The sequence below is a fragment of the Chiloscyllium punctatum genome, chromosome 3 (genome assembly GCF_047496795.1).
Source record: "Chiloscyllium punctatum isolate Juve2018m chromosome 3, sChiPun1.3, whole genome shotgun sequence".
In the NCBI taxonomy this organism is placed as follows: Eukaryota; Metazoa; Chordata; class Chondrichthyes; order Orectolobiformes; family Hemiscylliidae; genus Chiloscyllium; species Chiloscyllium punctatum.
In genome coordinates, this window is record NC_092741.1 from 115,983,870 (window position 1) to 116,010,961 (window position 27,092).

Here is a 27,092-nt window from a genome sequence, read left to right on the forward strand (position 1 = left end):
CAAATGTAAGGTGCTCTTTCACATCAAGAATAAGGAGGTCACATTTTCCTTACAAGTGTTGTGTCTAAATAAGTGCAAGGATGAGGGAATGCAAACACAATTGTTAAAAGTAGCAACAGATTAATAAGGCATTAGAAAAAAACAAATCATGGGCTTGGTTTTAGAGAGAGAACTCATGAGCAGAGAAGTTTGTAAAAGGTGTATACAACCTTGGTTAGACCACATTTGGAGCATTGTGCACAGTTCTGGTCACTGTTATTGAAAGGATAGAGTAGCTGGTTAAGATGCAAAAAAAAAGTTTGACTGTAATAACACCAGAGTTGAGAGGTCATACCCATTTTAAAAAAGTTGAATAGGCTGGGATTCTCTTGTGACCAGGAGAAGGTGAGGACTGCATATGCTGGAGAGTCAGTTGAAACTTGTGGCACTGGAAAAGCACAGAAGGTCAGGCAGCATCTGAGGAGCAGGAAAATTTAATGTTTCAGGCATAAGTCCTTTATGAGGAATGCAGGAGGGAAGGGGGCTGGTAGATAAGGGAGATGGGGCTTGGGGCCAAGGTAGCTGGGAAGGTGATAGGAAGATGGAGTTGGGGAGTGATGGTGATAGCTCGGAGGGGAGGGTGGAGTGGATAGTTGGGAAGGAAGATGGACAGGTAGGACTGTTCAAGAGGCTTGGGTCTGGGATGAGGACAGATGAGGAAACTGGTGAAATCGATGTTGATGTCGTGTGTTTGGAGGATCCCAAGGCAGAAGATGAGGCATTCTTCCTCCAGGCATTGGGTGACTTGGATTTGGTGGTGGAGAAGACCCAGGACTTGCATGTCCTTGGCAGAGTGGGATGGGAAGTTGAAGTGTTCGGCCATGGGGCAGCGGGGTTGTTTGGTGCATGTATCCCAGAGATGTTCCCTGAAACATTCCTCAAGTTGGTGCCCTGTGTCCCCACTATAGAGGAGACCATATCAAGAGCAACTGACACGGTAGGTGAGAGATATGTGTATGTGCAGGAAAATCTCTGCCAGATGTGGAAGGATCCTTTTTGGGGCCTTGGATGGAGGTGAGGGGGGAGGTGTGGATGCACGTTTTATACGTCATGTGGCGGCAAGGGAAGGTGCCGGGGGTAGAGGATGCGTTAGCAGGGGTCATGGGGAGGGAAATATATCTCTGGTGGTGGGGTCTGATTTTAGGTGGTGGAGATGACAGAGAATGATGCATTGTTTCCGGAGATTAGTGGAATGGAAGGTGATGACTGAGGGAGGGGTTCTATCCTTGATACAACGCAGTATCGTCCCCCATTTCCGCCTCCTGCAATCAAACCCTGTCACCAGAGATATAATTCCCTCCCCACCCTCATCGTCATTCCACAGAAACCACTCCCTCATGAGGTCCATGCCCTCTACCAACTGACCCTCTGCTCCCGGCCCCTTCCCTTGCTGCCACAAGAGGTGTAAAACGTGCACCCACACCTACCCCTCACCTCTGTCCAAGGCCCCAAAGGATCCTTCCACATTCGGCAGAGATTTTCCTGCACATCCAAACATCTTATCTACTTTGTTCTGTCGTCTTGATGTGGTCTCCTCTACATTGGGATAACATCTCTTGGACACGTGCACCAAACAACTCCTCCACTCTGTGGCCAACCACCTCAACTCCCCCTCCTACTCCAAGTCCTGGGCTGCCTTCACCACCAAATCCAAGCCATCTTATGCCTAGAGGATTAAAGCCTCATCTTCTGCATTGGGACCCTTCAACCACAAGGCATCAATGCTGATTTCACCAGTTTCCTTATTTCTCCCTTCCCTATCCCAGGCCCAACTCTCCAACCCGGCACTGCTCTTTTGAACAGTCCTACCTGTCCATCTTCCTTCCCACCTATCCCATCCACCCTCCCCTCTGCCCTATCACCATCGTCACCCCCCCCCCCCCCCCACCTCCATCTGTATATCACCTTCCCAGCTATCTTCCCCCTCAAGCCCCACCCTCCCCCCAACATTCGTGATGAAGGGCTTATGCCCAAAACATCGATTCTCCTGTTCCTTGGATGCTGCCTGACCTTCTATGCTTTTCCAGCACCACACTTTTCGACTCGACTTCTCTTTCGTGTGACCTGATAGGTTTTTATAATAATGAAAGGGTTAGACAAGATAGATGTGGAGAAAATATTTTCACCTGTGGAGGGATTCTGAAACTAGAAGCTATCAATCCAAATGAGAGTTCAAGGGGAATACCATCCAGGTGTTGGTCTAAGTAGTTTCTTTTGTTCTTTCTGTTCTGGAAATGCTATTATAAATCATTGGAGTGATTTGTTTTAAAATCTGGATATTGTACCTTAGGGAATGAATAAAGAGCTTGGAGAGGATACAGAGGAGATTTACTCAACTGGTGTCAAGGTTGAGAGCCTTCATTTATACAGAGAATCCGCAGGAACTGGGATTATTCTTGAAGCAAAAAGGAATACACGGAGATTGAGTGGAGTAGTTCAAAATTATGTAACATTCTGATAAAGTATATAAAGAGCAAGTGTTTTCAATTGTAGCATAGCTGGTAATTTGATGACACAATTTAAGATATTTATCAAGAATCAGAAGGAGAATGAGAATTTGATTTTATGCAAGGCAGTAAGATCTGGAATGCACTACCTGACAAAGTGGTGGCGTGGTAAATTTCCAAAGGCAATTGGATAAACATTTTAAAAAGGAAAAGTGTACAAGGCTGTGAGGAAAGAGCAGGGAAAGTCGGACTAACTGGACAAACTTTCAAAAAACCAGCATTGCTATGATGGGCTGAATGGATTCTTATTCAGAGGAAAATGCCATAATTCATTATTTTGTTCTCATACGTTCATCTCTTGCCTCTCACTTGGGGTTTACACTATTCGTTTTTACTGTTTCTACAGTCAGTTCCACACTCTTGGTCCAGACTTGTTGAGGGTTGTATTGAAACAATTACATTTTTCTGAAATCTCTAAAATGCAAATTTTTGCACTTCCTCCTATGCAGCAAAACAAAGTGTGCCTTTGGGAAACAAGTAACACTGAAGGCATTGAAACAGATCAGCTGTTCTTGGAGGACCCTAAGCCCTTGTGTTCGATCAACCACCAAGGTGACGTGATGGATCTACAGGTAACTGAAGTTGTAGTAAAGCTTTAAAAAGACTGCACAGCTTGCTTCACTTATATTCCTTTCCCCATCCCACCCCACCAGACTCCAATTTAAATACTGTTGCAACAGTCTACTAGTAACTGGTATTATTTTCTAAGTCACATGGTATTACCTGTGTTGAACTTTCATTGAAAAAATTGTGTTGGTTACAAGATGAAAGCTGACACCATTGGACCAAAGTGAATTAAAACTGGGGCAGAATTTTTAGCTTTAGTTTATTCATAGAATCATGAAAATCTGCAATACACAAGGAAGCCATTTATGTCTGTCCTGATTCTTCAAAGGAGAATTGCGCTTCACCCAACAACCCTGCATGTTTCCCTGCCATCTTTGTAAGTTCCTTGTCCTCTGAGCCCTGAACAACACCTTTTTGAAATTATTCATAAATCAGCATCCACTGCCTTTTCAAAAAGATCCTGACAATTGAGTCAAAAACATTTCTCCACATTCCCTCTCCAGATATTTTCCCAATGATTTTTGAATTACAGACCCTAGTTACTTGCCCATTCACTAGAGAGATTTTTCTCCTCAACTTTATCAAAGTCTCTGGTTTTAGAAAAACACTACTTTGATCACCTAACCTTCGATGATAAAAGTAGAACAGTCTCAATCTTTCCTCACAACCAAATTCCCCCAATTCTCTGCAACTTTCTGGAGAAGCCTCATTGCATCAACCAACATGTCCATCCACCTTCCTACAATCTCCCGACTCCAAATAATTCCCAGTAATGCAGTCTTTAAACACACTGGATGGGGCGGTTATCCAATCCTTCCCATCCAGAGAAATATGTTCCAAGGACAAAATGATTTCTGGATGTTGCATAAAGACTTGACATCTTATCTTGAATCTGACAGAGGTAAGTACCATTGATTATGAATAGTGATGTAACTATGCAGAGTTAAGTGTTGCCATAATTTCAGACCAATGTTACTGCACCCACATAGGCACATAAGACCTGGAGCCGAGATAGTGTTTTTTTTTATACCAAATTCTTGGCTTGGTCTAGGCAAGAAGGTCATCTTTAAAAGTAAGGAAGAGTCATCCACGCAATGTGAATGTAACCTCTTAGTTACAGGTGGCAAGGTTAATGGGTTTCATTTCTTGAAGAGCACTGAGGGAACGGCTGACAGCTTAGGTGACAGTCATTTGGTCTTCTATCTCCATTTAAAAACTTCCAAATCTGTTGAATAGAATTTCACATGCTATTTAAATATATAACTGACTTTCCTTTCTTAAAAATCCAGAAGAGTGTTCTTTATCATCATTTCTACTTTTTGTTTAATCTCAACAATAAGCTCTGTGATAAATCTGGGCCAAGCCATTGCTGAAATTGAATTGCCAAAGTGTTTTCCAGTGCAGTACATGTAGAAGAGCCTTTTGAATTCCAGCAAATAAAATCCATTGGGGATGTGAGAAGCCGTGAAGCAGCAAGGCCAAGTGGAGGCTAATGCTCCTTCAAATCCCACCACAAAAGCTAGTAGAACATACATTGAGTTGGTTAATAAATTTTATTAGTTAATAAATCTGGAACTGAAACCTAATCTCAGCGATGCTATCATGAAACTTTGATCATTATCAGAAAAATCAGTAAGAAATCTGCCATCCTTACCCATCTGGCCTGCATGCAACTCCAGACACAGCAATCTGATTGACTCTGACCTTCACTCCTGAAATGGCTGTACAAACCATTTGGTTGTGTCTAACCAGATGGACAGCAGATATTAAAGAAGATGGATCATCTTCGCTAGGGATGGGCAACAACAACTGGCCTTTTCCACAGTACCCACATTCCACAAAAGAATATTTTTAAAAAGTCGACTCTCTGTTTCTACTCTAAGTATTTGTACTGTAGAAACTACTCAGTTCTAATATATCATGATAATTCCATTCTCGTGTTATAAGAAATTTGCGTAATAGCGGCACCATTTAAACTAATGGGGTCAGAATCATGTTAATAGCCAATACAGGTAAGAAAGGTTCGCGTTCCACAAATAACAGTCTAAATTCTTCAATCGTGTTAAAGCCAATTCATGTTAAAAAAATATGATTTGTAGCAGAACCAATTGTAACCATATATAAGGAATGCCCAATGTCTACAGAAATTCGAAACCAAGGACCTAATGATTATGTGAATACCATCTTAGATTATGTATGTGTTATAAATTTGTGTTCACGTACAACTGTTACTGCATACTTTTTTCTCTCGTTCTCAACTTTCTTCCTCTAAGTCCGAAGTCAACGAGTAATAGGATTAATTATGACTTGCCTTCTTTTATAGTTTCTGGATCAGGAAAGGATTATTACTGCTTCTTCAACAGGAAGTGTCATTTTATTCCGTTGTCATCTGAATGACCAGGTAAAGAAACTATATATGGAAATTTTTACATTATTTAAAGAATTAGAGAATTTGCAGAGGGAAAGTTTGTTCAATGTTCTCCTGTTCTACATCATGAAGTGTCATGATATTGATCTTACTATATTTTGTAGAATATGATCAGTTACTGAAATGAAAAAAAATGCCCATCCTTTACAGTTTCAAAATGGATGTAAATCATTCTTCAAAGCAACACATTTTGGCTTTGCCAGACCCCATATCATATTCTAAGGGGCCCTTGGCCTAATTCACGCACTTGATTTTTGTGTTTTCTGCACCAAACCCCCACAGAAACTTTCAATCCTTCAGGAATGGGAACGTGCCCACTATCATTCCCACAGTAACGCTCCCTGTACCAGCCTGGTCTGTAATGGTCCTGAGATCATCTCTGTCGGGGAGGATGGTCGGATTAACCATTTACAAGCTGACCAAAAGGAACCTGTGCGGACTATAGGTGGGTGCAAAGGAAATTTTAAAAATTTTACGCTCTTGATAAAACTACCTTGAGATTATATAATGCCTTTCAGGACTTCCAAATGTCCCTAAACACCTTACAGACAACAAAATACTTTTGAAGTTTTGCTGTTGTAATTTTGGAAACGTGAGGCTCTGTTTTGTATAGGTTGGCTGCCAAACAATAAGATGATGTCTCTCCTACCTCCGGGCAGGTAGGTTTGCAAGGGTAAAAACAATGACTGCAGATGCTGAAACCCTTGATGATTTTAACCCTACTGCGAATCCTCTTGCAAGGATGCCTGCCTTGAAGAAGTTTTCCTCCTCTCTCTACAAGAATCTCAGGGATTCCCTCTCCCACTGCAACTCCCAGGTCATTTCCTCTGCTCTGAAGCTCTTCAACCATGTTGTGAAACAAACTCGGTACCACAGCCACATTTGCTTCCTCAGGCCTGCAAGGGTGGCTAGGATGCGATGGTGCTTGCTTCATAATGGAAGGGTGCATTTGAGGTTTTTGAGGGCGAAAACACAATGTGAGGATGGAGGCAGAGGTATTTGTGTTGGGTGAGGTAGATGGTAGGACCTCAGCACAAAGACAGAGTCTGAGATGGCAGGGGAGAGGTGGTGTGGGGGAGGATTCAGCAAGGGGGAGCAGGTTGGGTAGTAAGCATTTATATTTGCGTAATTATATGCTTTGTAGTTGAGATTAATACTTTCCACAACAGTTTTAGTTATCCATGTAGCGAATGTTCTCCCTTTAGAGTTTGTCTTTCTCTTTGGAATGAGTCTATTCTGTATATTCTGAATATCCTCTTAAATGCCTGTCATTAGTATCTCCATTGTGCAATCAGTTAATCCAATTTGCCAGTCTACTTTAGCCAGCGCTGTGTTCGTCATCTCATAACTTCGCTTAAAATCCTAGTCTTCCATCCATCCTTAGCTCCCTCAAATTAAATGTAAAACAAATAATATATTGGTTGTTGCTACTGACGTATGCATCCACTGCAAATTCATTAGTTAATCCCATATTGTTGTACAATACCAGTCACTGATATCTAAGGGTACCATAACACTCAGACTATTAACTAATCCTGTCGCATTGCACAAAAAGAAATCTAACATAAACTGCTATCTGATTGGCCTTAGAACATGCTGCTCTAAAAACCTATTTCAAAAGCTTCCTCTGAACTCCTCAACTGGGCCAATTTGATTACTCTTTTAATATCTATTCAAAAGCGCTCCTTTACAACCGAACAGGCTTTTTTTACACCAAATCACCCATTGTATTTTTATGTAAAGTAATTTTTAAATCTATTTTTCTACCTTCAACTACTACCACAACAATTCTTGTTAGTTCTCCAGATATGAATGGTATAGAGTCAGTTTGGCCATCCACTCTGCAGTCCCTGCTTTCATCCAAATAAGGTAGTAGGATCCCTACTGGATGATGCATAGGCTGACACTTCTGCCTTTTGGCCTTCTGGGTCAATAGACAATAGACAATAGATGCAGGAGTAGGCCATTCTGCCCTTCGAGCCTGCACCGCCATTCAATATGATCATGGCTGATCATTCCTAATCAGTATCCTGTTCCAGCCTTATCTCCATACCCCTTGACTCCACTATCTTTAAGAGCTCTATCCAATTCTTTCTTAAAAGAATCCAGAGACTGGGCCTCCACTGCCCTCTGGGGCAGAGCATTCCACACAGCCACCACTCTCTGGGTGAAGTAGTTTCTCCTCATCTCTGTCCTAAATGGTCTACCCCGTATTTTTAAGTTGTGTCCTCTGGTTCGGCACTCCCCCATCAACGGAAATATGTTCCCTCCTGCCAGAGTGTCCAGTCCTTTCATAAGCCTATACGTTTCAATCAGATCCCCTCTCAGTCTTCTAAACTCAAGGGTATACAAGCCCAGTCGCTTCAGTCTTTCCGTGTAAGGCAATCCTGCCATTCCAGGAATTGACCTCGTGAACCTACGCTGCACTCCCTCAATAGCCAGAATGTCTTTCCTCAAATTTGGAGACCAGAACTGTACACAGTACTCCAGGTGTGGTCTCACCAGGGCCCTGTACAGCTGCAGAAGCACCTCTTTGCTTCTATACTCAATCCCTCTTGTTATGAAGGCCAGCATGCTATTAGCCTTCTTCACGACCTGCTGTACCTGCATGCTTGCCTTCATTGACTGGTGGACAAGAACACCCAGATCTCTCTGAACAGCCCCTTTACCTAATTTGATACCATTGAGGTAGTAATCTGCCTTCCTGTTCTTGCCACCAAAGTGGATAACCAGACATTTATCCACATTAAACTGCATCTGCCATGCATCTGCCCACTCACCTAACTTGTCCAGGTCACCCTGTAATCCCCTAACATCCTCATCACATTTCACCCTACCACCTAGCTTTGTGTCATCAGCAAATTTGCTAATGTTATTGCTGATACCATCTTCTATATCATTTACATATATTGTAAAAAGCTGCGGTCCCAGCACGGATCCCTGCGGTACCCCACTGGTCACTGCCTGCCATTTCGAAATGGAGCCGTTAATCACTACCCTTTGTTTCCTATTAGCCAACCAATTCTCTATCCAATCTAGTACTTTGCCCCCAATCCCGTGCGCCCTAATTTTACTCACTAACCTCTTGTGTGGGACTTTATCAAAAGCTTTCTGAAAGTCCAGGTACAGTACATCCACTGGATCTCCCTCGTCCATCTTCCGAGTTACATCCTCAAAAAATTCAAGAAGATTAGTCAAGCATGATTTCCCCTTCATAAATCCATGCTGACTCTGTCCTATCCTGTTACTATTATCCAGATGTGCCGTAATTTCATCCTTTATAATAGACTCCAGCATCTTTCCCACCACTGAGGTCAGACTAACTGGTCTATAATTTCCTGCTTTCTCCCGCCCACCCTTCTTAAAAAGTGGCACAACATTAGCCGCCCTCCAATCCTCAGGAACCAACCACGATTCTATTGAACTCTGGAAAATAATCACCAGCGCATCCACGATTTCCCGAGCCACCTCCTTCAGTACCCTGGGATGCAGGCCATCAGGTCCCGGAGACTTATCAACCTTCAGACCTAACAGTCTCTCCAACACCAAATCCTGGCAAATAGAAATTCCCTTAAGTTCAGGTCCTTCAGCCACTGTTACCTCAGGGAGATTGCTTGTGTCTTCCCCAGTGAACACAGATCTGAAGTACCCATTTAATTCCTCTGCCATTTCTTCGTTCCCAGTAATATATTCCCCTGCTTCTGTCTTCAAGGGCCCAATTTTTGTCCTAACCATTTTTTTGCCTTGGACATACCTAAAAAAGCTTTTACTATCCTCCTTTATATTCTTGGCCAGTTTACCTTCGTACCTCATTTTTTCTCTGCGTATTTCCTTCTTACTAATCCTCTGTTGTTCTTTAAAAGCTTCCCAGTCCTCCGTTTTCCCGCTTATCTTCGCTAAGTTATACTTTTTCTCTTTTAACCTTATATGTTTCTTTACTTCCCTTGTCAGCCACGGCCGCCCATGTCTCCTCCTGGGATCTTTCTTCCTTTTAGGAATGAACTGATCCTGCATCTTCTGCATTATACACAGAAATATCCGCCATTGTTCCTCCACGGTCTTCCCTGTTAAGGTATTAAACCATTGAACTTTGGCCAGTTGCTCCCTCATAGCTCCATATTTCCCTTTATTCAACTGAAATATTGTCACTTCAGATTGTACCCACTCCCTCTCAAATTGCAGATTGAAGCTTATTGTATTATGGTCACTACTTCCCAATGGCTCCTTCACTTCGAGGTCACTGACCAATTCTGGTTCGTTACACAATACCAGATCCAGAATCGCCTTATCCCTGGTCGGCTCCAGCACCAGCTGCTCTAAAAATCCATCTCTGAGGCACTCCACAAAGTCTCTTTCTTGAGGCCCGATACCATCCTGATTCACCCAGTCTACCTGCATGTTAAAATCCCCCATAACAACTGTAGTAACATCTTTGCAACAAGCCAATTTCAGCTCCTGATTCAACTTACCTCCAACATCCAGACTACTGTTTGGGGGCCTGTAGATGACTCCCATGAGGGTCTTTTTACCCTTAGTGTCCCCTTATTCACAGTCGCACCCTCCTGTCCCCAACCACTGACCCTATCCTAAGTGATGCAAGTTCCTCAGGACAAAGAATCTAGGTAAATGTCATGCTCGCTTTATGTATTACAGTGCCTGTATTTTAGCGCTCAAACTCTGAGCTAAAGCTGCTTGATCTTCAAACATGTTGACTGCTAGCATTTTTGCCCTGGATCACAATAGCATCCAGGTGCTCCCACATGCTATAGCCTTGACATACCAGCTGAATTGCCATTCTTAATTAACCTTAATTATTTACTTCATTATTCACTCACTTTTATTGTTGCCTTCTAACAATTTTATTAATTTTACCACAATGCTATGTTAAAAGTTAAGAACAGAAAAGACTTTAAGCATTTAAGAGACTCACCCAACAGCACAGCAAGAACCAATTCTAATCTGCTCCCATGAATCTAGCCCTGTCCCTAGATGGCTGCCATGATGTCCTTATTCACTCCATAATGTTGCTGATTGACTGCAGCTTCTTGTTGTGGACCAGGCCAGACCTCCCTCAAAATATGTAAAGAAGGTAGCCTAGCTCCTAACTCTTTTTTTTGTTTTAGAGGTAGATGTGAGTGGATTTTCCAGGTGTGATGCAGTTGGTCAGACCACTGAATTTAATAAAACACTCCAGTTGAAACACAAGCAAAAGAAAACAAAATTTAGAATAACTTAACTATTTGAAAACTCAACCGAGTCGTTACTGTAACTTAACTAAGGAGCTGTTCCAATTCCCAAACACAAGTTCTTTCAGGTAGGAGAGATTTCAGAGAGAAAAGCCAGTCAAAAATCATCTGCTGAAACTTGGAACCTTTCTCCGGACTGCAGCAGCTTCTCACTGTTATGACTAAACGAGAAAAAATTTAAACTGGAAGAACTAGCCATACCCCTGCCACTATTAAACTACAGTCTTTCCAGACATTTCTGCACCTCTGCCCTTACAACCTCTCTTGGGAAAAAAACCCAAGGACAAAATAACCTTGTTAAAGTGACAGCATCATCACACTCCAGCTGATTAAACTGAGCCAAACATCCATAGCAGCAGACATCTACTATAGCTGTATCTGACGTGGATCACACTGGCGTTGGAATTTATCTGCTATCTTTATTATGTGTTAATTTATTTAATTTTAATAACTCCACTACAGCCAATCAGCTGTTTTTAAAAATGTGAATAGATACTTTATTTTCATCATTTAAGTGTTGCTATTCACACACCAATCGCTTGCCTCTTTCCCTGTGATGCCATGCTTGATTTCTCTTTCTCTCTCTGTCTGTTGCACTCTGACTCAGGCTTAGCTCTTGCTAGAGATTTTGTGATATCTCTGATACTGCTCTAAAGCCTTTTGTATGTAAAACATACTTCAAACAATTTGCCTGTCTGAGAAGTCACTACTAGTCGTCAACCGTGACAATGACTTTTGCAAGCTTGTCTTCAATTTAGTGTTAGAGGCTTTGACAATGGACTGTATAACCATGGCTTATTACCCCTTCTCCTTCCAGACAATGCTGATAGTAGTTCACTGAATGCAGTCACCTTCCTGCGAACTACAGAAGTTTTGACAGTCAATTCAATAGGACAGTTGAAAATTTGGGACTTCAGACAGCCAGGAAATAAGCCTCGTCAGATATATTCTTTGTAAGTTCAACCATTGTTATTTTGTCTTCTCTTTACAAAACTGTAATAGATGATGCAAGACTGTGTGCAACAAAACAGAAAATGTACATATTCAATTGCAATCCTAGACATTTCAGAACGCTGAGTATCTGCTGTATTCTTCAAAATCAAATGGTAGTGAGGAGAGAGACAGAAGAACTTCTTATATACTTCAAATATAGGCAAATTTTGCAGATACTGAACATCTGGAACAAAAACAGAAAATGCTGGAGAAACTCAGCAGACTTGGCAGTATTGTGGAGAGAGAAAAATAGTTAATATTTTGAGTCCAGTCTCTCTTTTTTAGGATAAGACCTGGTTAAGAGCCAATCAAAACATTGTTGTCAAACAATTGTCCCTTAATTCAGAACTCATTGGGTGCTTGGTGGTGTCTGCTTTTGCTCTCACTGTTCCAGGAAAACGCAATTGTGTACAAGTCAATGGAATACCTTCCCTGCTTGCAACTTTTCAAAGACATTCATCATGAAAGGAGATTGGAGGCCTACCCTTCATTCTGAAGACACAGTTCCTTAAATCTGTAGCCTTCTAGCTTCGGCAGTTAGTACTGGATAGATCACTGAAGCTTTAGCCGGTATCAAATGTGTAACATCAACTAGAAAAGATTGAATCTGTTTTTTAAACATTTCTGCAAGCAGAATTTTTACAATTATGTACCTGGATCTTAATATTTTACAACTAATATTAGTATTAATATTTTCTCCATAACTACCCTATGAAATCTTTTCATTATTTTAAGATCTCCAGTTAGTCTGGAATAATGGTTGCTATAGCACAAAAATTATTAAGTCTCCACTTATTCTTTGTATAATTTTCTTGTTAATTTCACTGTTTGTTGATTCCCAGGACGGGTGATCGGGTGCCACTGCACTGTGTAGACAGACATCCGAACCAGCAGCACATAGTAGCGACAGGTGGACAGGATGGAACATTTTGTATCTGGGATGTCAGACAAGGAAGTATACCCATCTCTTTACTGGATGCTCATTCTGCAGAAAGTATGTTTGCTTCGTGTTATATTTCCCACCTTCTAACATGTTGAATTTTGAGTTTTAGTTTTTGATCTCTGAACTTGTGCGTTTTAAAATCACTTCCATTAGTCCTGTTTTTCAGACGGTTTGGGAGGGGTAGGGCAAGTGATTGGGCATTGATCCAGAATTAACATGGAGGCTATATAGTAGAAATGCATTTATATTTCATTGAATTATTTTCAGAAGTGCCATTATTTAGAGTGGTAAGAATATGGAATGAGATACCACTGGAGATTTTGAGACAAATGCTATAAATGTATTTAAGGAGAAACTAGACGACTGCATGAAGACAAAAAATAGAATATGCTCAGTGGGTGAGATGAATGATGCTCAGGAGGAAACATGCAACGTGAATATCAGCATTGTCAAACGGATCCAAAATGCATAAATCATAGGCCCTATTTGCACATACGCCAATGGTAGAGCACAATTACAATTGGTTAAGTTATTAATGACAACTGGTAGCTTTTTGGTGATTTTATGTCAAGGAGTTTTCCTGCTTCATTGTAATGTACACAATTGAGTTTTCATTTCATCTGTTATGTTTTGAATGTTACGTGCATTCAGGTATAGAGTCTTTAGTTTTGCCATGTTGTTATTTTTGTAACTTCTAGCCTTATCTATTGATTTATTCTTACATTTATACTTTGTCTCTTCCTGTTATAGTCTGTTTATTTTCCATATCAATATCTTTCTGTCTTGCCTTGTCTGTACTCTGTTATCTCAAATTTGATTCCTTACCTCCACTATTTAGGTTAATACCCTCTTTATTTTCCTGGTTATGCAATCATGATAATCCCAGTATTGATGCCAGTGCCCCACAAACCAAGCACACTCTTCCATACTGATCTATCTATCAAGTGTAGACTGGGTGACCACCTTGCGGAACATTTCTTCTGTCGCAAGAAACAACACCTCATTTTCCACATACACGTGTGCTTGGGCTTGCCCTTAAATGTGGTTTTTCCCATTAATATATACTCTTAATACCTACTCCTTTCTAGGTCTCTGATCTATGATCATTAGTACACCCTTTACTTTTTGCTTGCTCTTGGAAACCTTACAATCTGTTCCACTTGTTCCTCCTCCCCTCACTTTTACAGCATATAACCTATTATCATTTCCTTCAGTTTCATAGAAGAGTTATACTAGACTCGAGCCGTTAGTTCAGTTTCTGTTTCCATATTGCTGCCAGACCAGCTGACCAGCACTTTGTGTGTACTTCAAGTGGAAAATTACCCATTTATACCTTTGCTTCAAACTGGCAAACCAATCCTTTTATCTATGGAAATGTTACCCTCTAGGCATAAAATTCACTAAAGAGGAGGAAAACAACAACAAACTGCCATTCCGAGATGTCACAGTAGAGCAAACAGCCAATGGGAAACTTCAAACCAGCATCTACAGGAAAACAACACATACAGACCAAATACTGAACAACAGAAGCAATCATCCCAATATCCACAAACGAAGCTGCATCAGAACATTATTTCAACGAATCACCCCACACTGCAGCACAGAGGAACTATGCAGAACAGAGGAAAATCACCTGTACAGTGTATTCAAAACAAATGGGTACCCAATGAACACGGTCCACCGATTTCTCAGCAACAAACCCAAACAAGCAGACAAAACCCATCCAGAAACCCTAGCTACTGTCCCCTACATCAAAGACATCTCAGAAATGACTGCCAGACTACTCAGACCCCTTGGCATCACAGTAGCCCACAAACCCACCAACACACCACAACAACAGCTCATGAACTTGAAAGACCCTATACAGACAACAAACAAAATTAATGTCATTTACAAAATACCGTGCAAGAACTGTAACAAACTCTACATTGGACAAACAGGCAGAAAACTAGCCACCAGGATACATGAACATCAACTAGCCATAAAACAACATGACCTTCTCTCACTAGTATCCTTACGTATAGATAAGGAAGGACACCACTTTGACGAGGACAACATATTCATCCTAAGACAAGCCAAATAGACACATGCATGAGAATTTCTAGAAGCATGGCATTCCACTGGAACTCTATCAATAAACACATTGACTTGGATCCCATTTACCACCCCCCTGAGAAAAAGAACACGAAATGACATCACCGTAGGAAATGACAACACCGACCCAAACATAAATAGAAAGCTGGAAACATCAGCAGTGCTTTGTCCAGAGGCTCACTGATGATGTTACCTAGTATGGTGATGAATTGTGTGAAAATGAACCTTCCAGCTCAGTGAGCAAACCAATATTCAGAACCTCGACCTGAGCTAAAAATCTTCTCAAAACTCGCCTCTACACCTTTTTGCAGCAATTGCTGATGTGGTATTTTGCCAAACATCTTTTGAAAATCCAACTGCAGCACATCTGCAGCATCCTCTATATCCTTGGTATTACTTTGTCAAATAAGCTTTCAGTGTGATTTCCCTTCAAATAGACCGTGTTAGCCTGATTAAATTCTGATTTTCTAGGTATCCTGCTACAACCTCCTCAATAATGGATTCATGCACCTTCCCTATAATTTACTTTACACTGTGTCTCCGTCCTTTCTTGAGTAACAATGTTCCATTTGCTATTTCCCAAACTAAGGGGACGCTTCTATAATCTAAATATTCCTGCAGGACTATAATCAATGCATCTACAAACTGTACTGCAACTTATTTTAAAACCCTGAAATGCAAACTGTCTGGTTTTTGTGACTTGTCAACCTTTAGGTCCACTGGTTTTCCTCATACCTTTTCCTTGCTGATGGTAATTAGAGTCAGTGAGTCATGCAGCACAGAAACAGACCTTTTGGTCCAACTTATCCGTGCCAATCAGAGTTCCCAAACTAAACTAGTCCTATTTGCCTGCATTTGGCTCAAATCCCTCTAAACTTATACAATACACGTACCTACCCAAATGTCTTTTAAATGTTGTAACTGTACCTGCATCTACCACTTCCTCTGGCAGTTCAGTCCACAAAAGAACCTCGCTATATGTGAAAATGTTTCCCCTCAAATCGCTTTTAAATTTTTCTCCTTTCACCCCAAAATATGCCTGCTACTTTTGGACTCCTTACACTAGGAAAAAGACTTTTGCTATTTACCTTATCCATTCCCCCCCCATGATTTTATAAAACCTGTATAAAGTGACCCTTCAACCTCTTATGCTCCAGGAGAAAAAAGGTCCGAGTCTATCCACCTTCTTATAACTTCAACACTTCAGTCCCAGTAACATCCTGGTTTATCTTATTTGAACCCTCTCTAATTTAATAAGATCCTTCCTATAGCAGGGTGACCAGAAATGAACACATTATTCCAAAAGTGGCCTCAGCAATGTCTTGTACAACCACAACATGACTTCTGAACTTCTATATTCTATGCATGAAGTTCATTCCTCCCTATCCACTTCGAACTATCTTTGGGAAGTTTTCTAAATTTTCTAGAGTAAAGACAGGCACAAAGTGCCTGTTCAAAGACTGCACCCATGTTGTTCATCATCAATGCTCTAAACTCTGTCTCTACTTGATCAACACTAGCTTTAGCTACTCTTTTTCTGTTCAAATACTTGTAGAAAATCTTTTGTCTATTTTTAAATTGATACCTGGCTTTCTCTCATGACCTGCTTTATGCTTTCTTATTAGTCATTTCTTTTAGTCATTCTTTACTTGTTGTTAAAGTCTGTCCAGTCCTCTGACCTACTAATAATCTTTGCAGATTTGTACAGTATTTCTTTCAATTTAATGCTAACCTCCCTCATTTTGCAATGGGTGATCCATCCTTGTCAAAGAACCTTCTTTCATGCTGGTATAAATCTTCGCTGAAAGTTAGTAAATATTTCCTTAAAAGTCTTAGGATAAGGGGTGGCAAATTTAAAACTGAGTTGAGGAGGAACTACATCTCCAAAGGGTTATGAATCTGTGGAGTTCACTACCCCAAAGTGCAGTCGATGCTGTGACAGTGAGTAAATTTCGGGATTTTTAATTGGTACTGGGTTGAAGGGTTATGGGGAGGATGCAGGAAAATGAGGGTGAGGAGCATGTCAGACATGATCGAATGGTGGAACAGATTCTGTGCCAAATGGCTGAATTCTGCTCCTATATCTTATGAACTTATGAATTGTTTCTTTATCTTTACCTTTCAAGTTAAAGTTCACTGTCAAATTCACATAACTCTTTATTACCAGAGTCGCAAAGATGTTACTACAGTTGTTATGGGGGATTTTAACATGCAGGTAGACTGGGAGAATCAGGATGGTATCGGGCCTCAAGAAAGAGACTTTGTGGAGTGCCTCAGAGATGGATTTTTTAGAGCAGCTGCTGCTGGAGGCGACCAGGGATAAGGCGATTCTGGATCTGGTATTGTGTAACGAACCAGAATTGGTCAGTGACCTCGAAGTGAAGGAGCGATTGGGAAGTAGTGACCATAATACAATAAGCTTCAATCTGCAATTTGAGAGGGAGTGGGTACAATCTGAAGTGACAATATTTCAGTTGAATAAAGGGAAATATGGAGCTATGAGGGAGCAACTGGCCAAAGTTCAATGGTTCAATACCTTAACAGGGAAGACCGTGGAGGAACAATGCGGATATTTCTGTGTATAATGCAGAAGATGCAGGATCAGTTCATTCCTAAAAGGAAGAAAGATCCCAGGAGGAGACATGGGCGGCCGTGACTGACGAGGGAAGTAAAGAAACATATAAGGTTAAAAGAGAAAAAGTATAACTTAGCGAAGATAAGCGGGAAAATGGAGGACTGGGAAGCTTTTAAAGAACAACAGAGGATTAGTAAGAAGGAAATACGCAGAGAAAAAATGAGGTACGAAGGTAAACTGGCCAAGAATATAAAGGAGGATAGTAAAAGCTTTTTTAGGTATGTCCAAGGCAAAAAAATGGTTAGGACAAAAATTGGGCCCTTGAAGACAGAAGCAGGGGAATATATTACTGGGAACGAAGAAATGGCAGAGGAATTAAATGGGTACTTCAGATCTGTGTTCACTGGGGAAGACACAAGCAATCTCCCTGAGGTAACAGTGGCTGAAGGACCTGAACTTAAGGGAATTTCTATTTGCCAGGATTTGGTGTTGGAGAGACTGTTAGGTCTGAAGGTTGATAAGTCTCCGGGACCTGATGGCCTGCATCCCAGGGTACTGGGATGGCTCGGGAAATCGTGGATGCGCTGGTGATTATTTTCCAGAGTTCAATAGAATCGGGGTCGGTTCCTGAGGCTTGGAGGGCGGCTAATGTTGTGCCACTTTTTAAGAAGGGTGGGCGGGAGAAAGCAGGAAATTATAGACCAGTTAGTCTGACCTCAGTGGTGGGAAAGATGCTGGAGTCTATTATAAAGGATGAAATTACGGCACATCTGGATAACAGTAACAGGATAGGACAGAGTCAGCATGGATTTATGAAGGGGAAATCATGCTTGACTAATCTTCTTGAATTTTTTGAGGATGTAACTCGGAAGATGGACGAGGGAGATCCAGTGGATGTACTGTACCTGGACTTTCAGAAAGCTTTTGATAAAGTCCCACACAAGAGATTAGTGAGTAAAATTAGGGCGCACGGGATTGGGGGCAAAGTACTAGATTGGATAGAGAATTGGTTGGCTAATAGGAAACAAAGGGTAGTGATTAACGGCTCCATTTCGAAATGGCAGGCAGTGACCAGTGGGGTACCGCAGGGATCCGTGCTGGGACCGCAGCTTTTTACAATATATGTAAATGATATAGAAGATGGTATCAGCAATAACATTAGCAAATTTGCTGATGATACAAAGCTGGGTGGTAGGGTGAAATGTGATGAGGATGTTAGGGGATTACAGGGTGACCTGGACAAGTTAGGTGAGTGGGCAGATGCATGGCAGATGCAGTTTAATGTGGATAAATGTCTGGTTATCCACTTTGGTGGCAAGAACAGGAAGGCAGATTACTACCTCAATGGTATCAAATTAGGTAAAGGGGCTGTTCAGAGAGATCTGGGTGTTCTTGTCCACCAGTCAATGAAGGCAAGCATGCAGGTACAGCAGGTCGTGAAGAAGGCTAATAGCATGCTGGCCTTCATAACAAGAGGGATTGAGTATAGAAGCAAAGAGGTGCTTCTGCAGCTGTACAGGGCCCTGGTGAGACCACACCTGGAGTACTGTGTACAGTTCTGGTCTCCAAATTTGAGGAAAGACATTCTGGCTATTGAGGGAGTGCAGCGTAGGTTCACGAGGTCAATTCCTGGAATGGCAGGATTGCCTTACACGGAAAGACTGAAGCGATTGGGCTTGTAAACCCTTGAGTTTAGAAGACTGAGAGGGGATCTGATTGAAACGTATAGGATTATGAAAGGACTGGACACTCTGGCAGGAGGGAACATATTTCCGTTGATGGGGGAGTGCCGAACCAGAGGACACAACTTAAAAATACGGGGTAGACCATTTAGGACAGAGATGAGGAGAAACTACTTCACCCAGAGAGTGGTGGCTGTGTGGAATGCTCTGCCCCAGAGGGCAGTGGAGGCCCAGTCTCTGGATTCATTTAAGAAAGAATTGGATAGAGCTCTTAAAGATAGTGGAGTCAAGGGGTATGGAGATAAGGCTGGAACAGGATACTGATTAGGAATGATCAGCCATGATCATATTGAATGGCGGTGCAGGCTCGAAGGGCAGAATGGCCTACTCCTGCATCTATTGTCTATTGTCTATTGAACCATGCCAACTTTTCTTCATTCCAGTATGATTCAGATCACAGCCTTGATCATCTTTGTATTTATCTCCACCTGTGTTAACGTTTCATGTCTTTCATTACAAATGCTGCTTGCATTTAGATACGGGGCCTTAAATGTTTTTTGCCATTTTTACAATCAGATGCACTCTGCATTTTCTGTCCCTTACAGCAACACCTCTGTAATCATTAATCAAATATGCTCTATTGCTATGTGTTTCCCTTTACCCTATCTCCCCTCACTTGATTCCTTTCTCTCTCTTTATATTTAGTTTGAAACCTTTTCTCCTGCCCTGTTGATACTACAATGGTCCCAGCATGGTTGGTCCCAAATTAAGAATAGTGTGTGCAAAAAAAGTTTTCTGTTGTAAACTACAACGTGTATTTATGTCATTAACATCATAAAACACTCCTCAAAAACATTATTAAAATTTTGACACCAAACCACATGAGGTATTAAGAACTGGCTACAAGGTTTGAGGAAATAGGAGGAGGGCAGTGGTACCAGAGAGTCAGAAAACTTTCGGGAAAGAATTGCAAGCTTAAGGTCTAGACAGATAAGGGTACACCTCACACCTCACTGTAGTAATGTGCTGACAATCAAGCCCTGTTAGTCCCAGAATCAGTACAAAATTTAAAGATTTTGAGAAGTGCTCAAAATTTCCTAATTTTTTTGACCCAAGTTGACAGAAAGCATGGGCCAAGTTTTTGTACTTAATACTATTATTAATTATTATGAGTAACTACACTTTAGGTAAACAATTATCAACTATTGGCATAACTCTTCCAGTCAAAAATCTGACCGCATAAACTCCATCTTTCACATGAACAAGTAGGCATAGACAAGAAAAAGAAAACAGATATTATGAACAGAGAGAAAAACTGGAAAAGTAGTCCCATGGTCTCCATTTGTAGAATCTACTGAGATGATTGCTGGAAAAGCTCGGCAAGTCTGGTGGCATCTATGAAGAGAAATCAGAATTCATGTTTCTGGTCCAGTGACCCTTCCTCAGATGATTCTTGTGCTGATCAAAAGTGTTTCTCAATCTTTCTTTTCTAGCTGTGCTCATTAGATTGCAGGAGGCACAGGTTTGTTGGTTGGTTCACACTTACAAACAGTCTCTGACTCATCAATTAAAAGTCACAGCTTGCAGCAACTGCTGAAGGAAGAATATTGTAGCTGACAGTGGGTTTTACTGTAGAGACAGCTCCTGAGCTATTAAAGACCTGATGGCTTATTACTGTCTTATTCATTGCCCTAAGCTGTTCAGTTACCTGAGAGCCAATCACAATTGTTGGCAAGCAGAAGACCTTTGCTATAGATGACTAACCATCAGCTCACAGACCAATCAGCTACTTGTTGCTGGCTGAATCTCCATTTGAACACACCCTTCCACTCCAACCAATCTGCAAACTACACTTCAACTACTTCTAGAACAAGCAACTGTTAAAATAGCAATTATGGTGATTATTTGCTTTCAAAGCCTGCTATAATCCTTCAGCAATCCTTGGCTTTAAAACAAGGATTTCTGATCACAATTTTAAAAATAAAAAGGAACAGTCTTTACATATGTTCATCATTGCAGTGATTAAAGCCGTAAATGCAAAAGAAACTCTAGGCAAACGAGCACAGAACCTTGGCTGGAAGATGGTACAAAGTTATGGAGAGTCAAGGCCTTGGAAGGATTTGAAAGCAAGGATGTTTTAAAAACTTGGTTTTGCCATAGCTGGAGGCCAGTGTCGGGCAGAGACCATGGGAGTGATGAATGAATGGGACATGGTGTAGGTTAAGATGGGGCAATGAGAATTTTGAATCAACTTATGGAGATTACAAGATAGAAGGCTGGCCATGACAAAGTTGGAATAGTCAAGTCAAAACACGTCAAAGCCACAATGAGGGTTTCAGCACAAGTGATCCTCAGATAGGGATAGTGGGAGTAATGCCTCCAAGTGAAGTTACAATAGTGACATCAATCTTTCAGTTATTTAGTTGCATGATTTCTCTGCATATCCTGTATGTCAAAGAAGCAGTACAATAAATCAATGGTAATGGATGTTGATGGTATATCAGCTGTGTTTAACTATTTGCTCATGGAGAGCATTAATTGAGTTTAACTCTAAGTACCTTCTGTGACACTTCTTGACTTTTGGAGCTTTTATGACAGTGGTATTGTCCCTACCTTTCAGTCTGAAGGTCTAAATTCACATCTTGCACATCCTGGTGCTGTGTCATATGTCCAAGCAAGTTGATTAAAAACAGGGACTCTTCTGTTTGTGTGTGTCTCCAAATCCCTGCTCTGGAGGTCTGTCATAATATATTCTTACAGGTTGATTTTAAATATAAGAAGAAATTTAGAGTCTTATGATATAATAATGCTACTGTCTGTACCTTAGCCAGAAAGTCCAAGGATAAGTCCTGCCTCAGAATGTGATGCCAGGAGGTGTGTTAAAGCGCACCCAAACAGTCAAGTTTGATTTTTTAAAATCAATCACATCACCATTTCAGTTCATTGTAAAAAAAATGCAAGGATATACCAGAGTAATACATTACAAGATTGAATAAAAATTAATAAAGAGCTTTCCAGAATACAACACTACAAAGATGTAGAGAAGTAATGTCAAGATACAACAGTTGTCACTAGTGTGCATGTAGAACCTGACTTGTTTTCAAAAACATCACAACATAATTTTCTAGGGTTAGATTGAAAATAAAATAATATATGTAAGGTTGTCGTTATATTTGGGTCTTCTCTCTTCCTCATTGAGTTTGAAGTATCAGCTGTAGCTCAACACTACATTTTTTTTGCCTCTACTTCGTGGATTAAAGTTGCACTCCAGAAACTTAAGCACTTTTTATTTAAGCATCACATTAGTGCATTGCTGATCTGTGTCGCATTAGACATGCTAAATTTTGGTTGAGACATTAAGCTGAGGTCCCGTTTGCCACTTAGGGTGGATGTAGAAGATCCTGAGGTACTATTTGAAAAACAAGGAAATTCTCCCCAGTTGTCCTAACTAATACTTAATCTTTCACCCAGACTCACTTGACAGATATGGTCATTTTCACATTGTTGAAATATAGCAGTCAATGTGAAAATGACCATATTTGTCAAGTGATTTTGGTTGAAAGATAATTATTAGTCAGGACAAGGGAGAAGAATTTCCTTGTTTTTAAAATAGTACCTCAGGATCTTCTACATCCACCCTAAGGGGCAAATGGTAACACAGTGGTTCATTGTCTAAAAACTCATTTCGTGTGTCATGAGGTTATGAAATGTACTCTAGAAATGCCTTTTCCTCTAAGTAGTGGGTTAGTCTTCTACACAACGAGATCACCTTGTAAGTGCACGTGTCTCTGAATCTTGCACGTGTGACAATATTCTCGCTTATTTTTCTGGCCTGGTTTTAACTCTTAAGTTAATTTATTTACCTCAAGCATGTCCTCCTTAGACCTGGCCCTGAACAATATCTTAATATCTCAAAGGCCCAATGGAGTAACTAGCATTGAACACAATGAGCTGACTGGCCTGCTTCTATACTGTAATCTTAATGTGCGTCTTTCAGAGAAGTGATGAGCATGTGATAAATGAACTGAGTCATTGACCCTTCTGTGTGCAATGTGTGGTAGTTTGTCACTGGTACATTTCATTTGTTGCAAATTTGTCAGGTTAAAAAGAGTGCAAGCTTCTCATTGTATGTTCTACTTAATTAACAGTGTGGGAAGTTCACTTTCACCCGTCCAACCCTGACCACGTGTTTACTTGCTCTGAGGATGGATCGCTGTGGCATTGGAATGCTTCTGTTACCACCCCTGATCTGCCTTCCTTTCTTCAACAAGGTATGAACCAAGAAGTCACTATTTCTGGCATTGTTTAGGGTATTCAATCCAATATTTTATTGCAGGTCAGTAGGTGTTAAGTGAAGTTTTTTTTTAAAGTAGATGGGGAAAGTAGTGGAAAGAAATACACGGATTTGAAAGGATGACTTCATTCTTTGGGTAATGAAAAACCTACTTTCAAGATATCCCATCTCCGCTTCGAGGCCAGAGGGAAAATGAGAGCTGCTAAACCCAGTTCACTTTAGCACTTGGCCTCAAACATTGCTGGAACTGTTCTCTTATGCACAGGAAACACATATCTTGTTCATATCTATCTTTGGTTGTGTCTGTGGACTTCCTGTGACACATACCCTTTGCCTTTTTTTCCCCATTCTAATATCCAGTTGTGTGGTCTCTCTCTTGTTTATCTTTCACACAAAGGTTCCCTTTTCTCTCAATTCCTGCGCTTCACCCTTTTGACGTGCACTTTTTCTCATCCAACGTATTTATGTATTGCCTTTAACTTTATAAACACCCCAGGGTGCCCCATAGGGCCGTTGTCAAGCAATATCTGGAATTAAGCCTAAGGAGCTTCTAGGGCAGTTGAGCAAGGAGATTTTAAGCAGTGTATTAAGCAGGAAAGCAAAATCAAGAGTTTGAGAATGGAATTCTGGCAGCTGGAGGCAGACTATCGCATTCTCCTTGCTTTGTTTTGCGCTTGCCCTGCCACCTTGCTTTCCCTTCTCTACTTCTCTTGCTGTCTGAGCTTTTTATTTGTTAATATGATATGGTTGTACCAAACAGGCCAACATTTATTTCCTATCCATGATTACCCATAAGTTATTGAGTTAAGTACTAAGAAGGTGCTGCAAAGCCACCTATTTGACAGCTGACTGGCTGCTGGGTTCCTTTCATCCAGCAGTTGATTCAGTTACATTACTGTCTGCCTTGCTATAATACCTATTGACATCAATAATTTTTTAAAAATTCAATGACTGACTGAAAAGGTTGCACAGTGAGATTTTGAATTTTAAAACTTTTACTGTAGAAAATTAAGACAATGAGAAAACACTTTTGCTAACACCAACTGTGGGTAACTAGGCATGTACACTAATTCTGGAATGTGCATGTTCACAATAACAAACATAACATGTGGAATTTACATGTTACGTCATATGCAAATGCAGCACTGCACATGAGCACAGAAACTCTTGCATTTGAAATGGCATTCAGCAGTGGGGAGAAAGGATGGAGAAGTGGCTCCCTCATTCAGGAGGGCCCATAGGTGAGATGGTATGGGGAGGGTGGCAAAAACACCCCCACCGCCCCAACCCCAATGACCTGCTCTTCCCCCAAAACCATTTGTGTGCACATGTGCAATTTAAAGCAGTGCATAGCCTTTCTCGGCAACGTGAACTGCAGTAAACATGTATTATGGGACTTTAAGACAATTGATAATACCACACCAAGGCGATTCATTTCTTTGCCCTTTGAGCGGATATTTTATTCTCCTAGAACCAATCCAAAGCCATTCACTACTCCAGATGGATCATTTTGTTTTTCCTTATCAAACATGATACTTTCTCATCCAGGACTGACTTTCATTATAGAGGTTACATTGCAGAATTCATCAAGCCAAAGACTGACACACTTTTCAACTTCATTCAAATCCTCAAACGTAAATTGCATAGGTCTTATATCCAAGTAAAAATGATAATTAGCTATCCTCTAGACATAGTTTGGAATTAAAAAGATGTTTTGCATATAACTGCTTCTGGAGATGGTGGCATAGTGATGTCACTGAATTAATAACTTCGAGGTCCAGACTAATACTCTGGGGCCTGTGTTCAAACTCCACCTCGACAGAGTAAATTTGAGTAATAAATCTGGAATATGAAACTAGTGTTAGTGATGGTGACTATGATTGTCATTAAAAACTCATTTGGTTCACTACTGTCCTTGTAGACAAGCAAATTGACCATCCTTACCTGACATGGTCCACATGTGACTCCAGATAACAGCAATGTGGTTGACTGCTGTCTGAAATGGCCTAGCAAGCCCCTCAACTTGAGGGCAATTAGAAATTGGCAACAAATTCTCACCTTGTCAGCAATGTTCACGTCTTAAAATGGGATTAAACAATTAAACCTGACATTCATAATCCTCTCTGAGGATTCAAGGTTTATCAACAGTAAGTAGAGGTGTGAAATGTTCACATTTCTGTCCCAGTAAATCAACTTCTGTCCCTTTTTAAGAACAAAGATACAAGGCTTGTAATTGGGCAGAATTCAGACCAGGCCACAGAACCCTCTTCTTTCTTCCATTTTAACTGAAATAAAAGAGACAGTTCAAAATTTTTGATCCTCTTGTAAACCTTGTATTGTTGCAATCTGGAGTCAGATAATCCAAATCTGAATTCCAGTTGCTTTTTAAATTTCAAAATTTTAATAGTTGAGTTTGAATTCTCCAGCTACTGTGGTGAGATTTGAATACTTTTGTTTCTAGAATTTACTCCAGGCATGATGGTCCAAGAGACTTCTTTTCTGCATCATGGCAATTATGAGATTGATTCTGTGACCTCCTATACTACTGTACCAGTAACATACTGTACCTGATTCTGAGCAATCCAGAAGTTACATTGCTTCACTTTCTGAATTAGAAACTGCTCCTAGATTGAAAGTGTTTTTTTTGTTGCTGGTGTGACAGTATATATAAATATAACAATACAGTGACTTTACGACAAACCAAGCTCTTGGCTGCAATGGGGAAACCAAATTGTAAAGACACAGGGCAATTGCATAGCAATTGTTGTTCTGAAAATTGTTAATTGAACAGTAAATGTTCTGTAGAACAAGCTTTCATTGTAATAAATACAAAACATTGTTCTCATTATTTTCCTTTTCTGTGTTTTCTTAGGGAGAAGAAATTTCTCAATTAGTGGCTCAGGTGCCAATGTCGACTTAAACCAATCAGTGACCTGTGCCTGGCTCACCATGGATGCTGCAAAAGGCAGAGTGGATATCAGCAACCTGCTGTCAGCATATGTGCTTTCAGTTAATAGTTTAGATGTTGTGGGAGAACAGTTAGTATGTGGAACAGATGGAGAAGCTGTCTACATTACCCATGATCTGGAGCTCTGATGGGCAAGTCATACAACAAAACTTGACAAACCGCAAATGTAAATTCTTGTACATGTACTGTTATTTTTAAAACCAAATACTTGCCAACCTGAGTGTGGCACAAAGACAAGCACAAATACATAGTGCTTTATTTTTTTTTTAAATGTTATCATTAAAGTTGCATGGTTTATATTTGGTTGAAAGCATTGGTCTTTTACCTAAACTATCTAAAATTGGACTTACATCCATATCTATTAACAGCAAATTCATATCAAGGCATGATGGTTTTCACTGATTAAGTTCCATAAAACTCATTTGCCCAAGGGCAAGCTTTTTAAACCTCCATGATTCAAGTTGCAAGATGCGAACCCAGAAGCACAAAGCTCTTTCAGAACTAAACTAGTTGTTGATTTGAATGAATATTTCTCCCCACACTAAGCATCTGGTGGTCCCACACTGTCAATTTCCAATTAGGATTTATAGAAGTTGTTTTTCAACTTTGGAATCTGATCTGATGAGGGTGTGTGTTGAAAATCTAGACCTACATTGAACCTAGTTGAATAATTCAACTGGTAGAAAATCACCCATACCAAGTCTTTAGGTTACAACATTCTTGCCTTTTGAGTCAACATCATTGGTTTAAACCGCA

At 40.6% G+C, this 27,092-nt stretch overlaps 1 protein-coding gene across 1 annotated transcript in view; it reads left to right on the plus strand.

Annotated features, from left to right (window-relative positions):
- nup43 (nucleoporin 43) overlaps nt 1-26,633 on the plus strand; it is a 30,236-nt gene extending 3,603 nt beyond the window's left edge. The window contains exons 2-8 of the mRNA XM_072558687.1: nt 2,996-3,118; nt 5,437-5,514; nt 5,824-5,986; nt 11,605-11,740; nt 12,623-12,774; nt 23,223-23,345; nt 26,241-26,633. Coding sequence (XP_072414788.1) covers nt 2,996-3,118; nt 5,437-5,514; nt 5,824-5,986; nt 11,605-11,740; nt 12,623-12,774; nt 23,223-23,345; nt 26,241-26,464 — 999 coding nt within the window. The 3' untranslated portion in view covers nt 26,465-26,633. The remainder of the gene's footprint in view (nt 1-2,995; nt 3,119-5,436; nt 5,515-5,823; nt 5,987-11,604; nt 11,741-12,622; nt 12,775-23,222; nt 23,346-26,240) is intronic.
- Nucleotides 26,634-27,092: the final 459 nt, after the last annotated feature.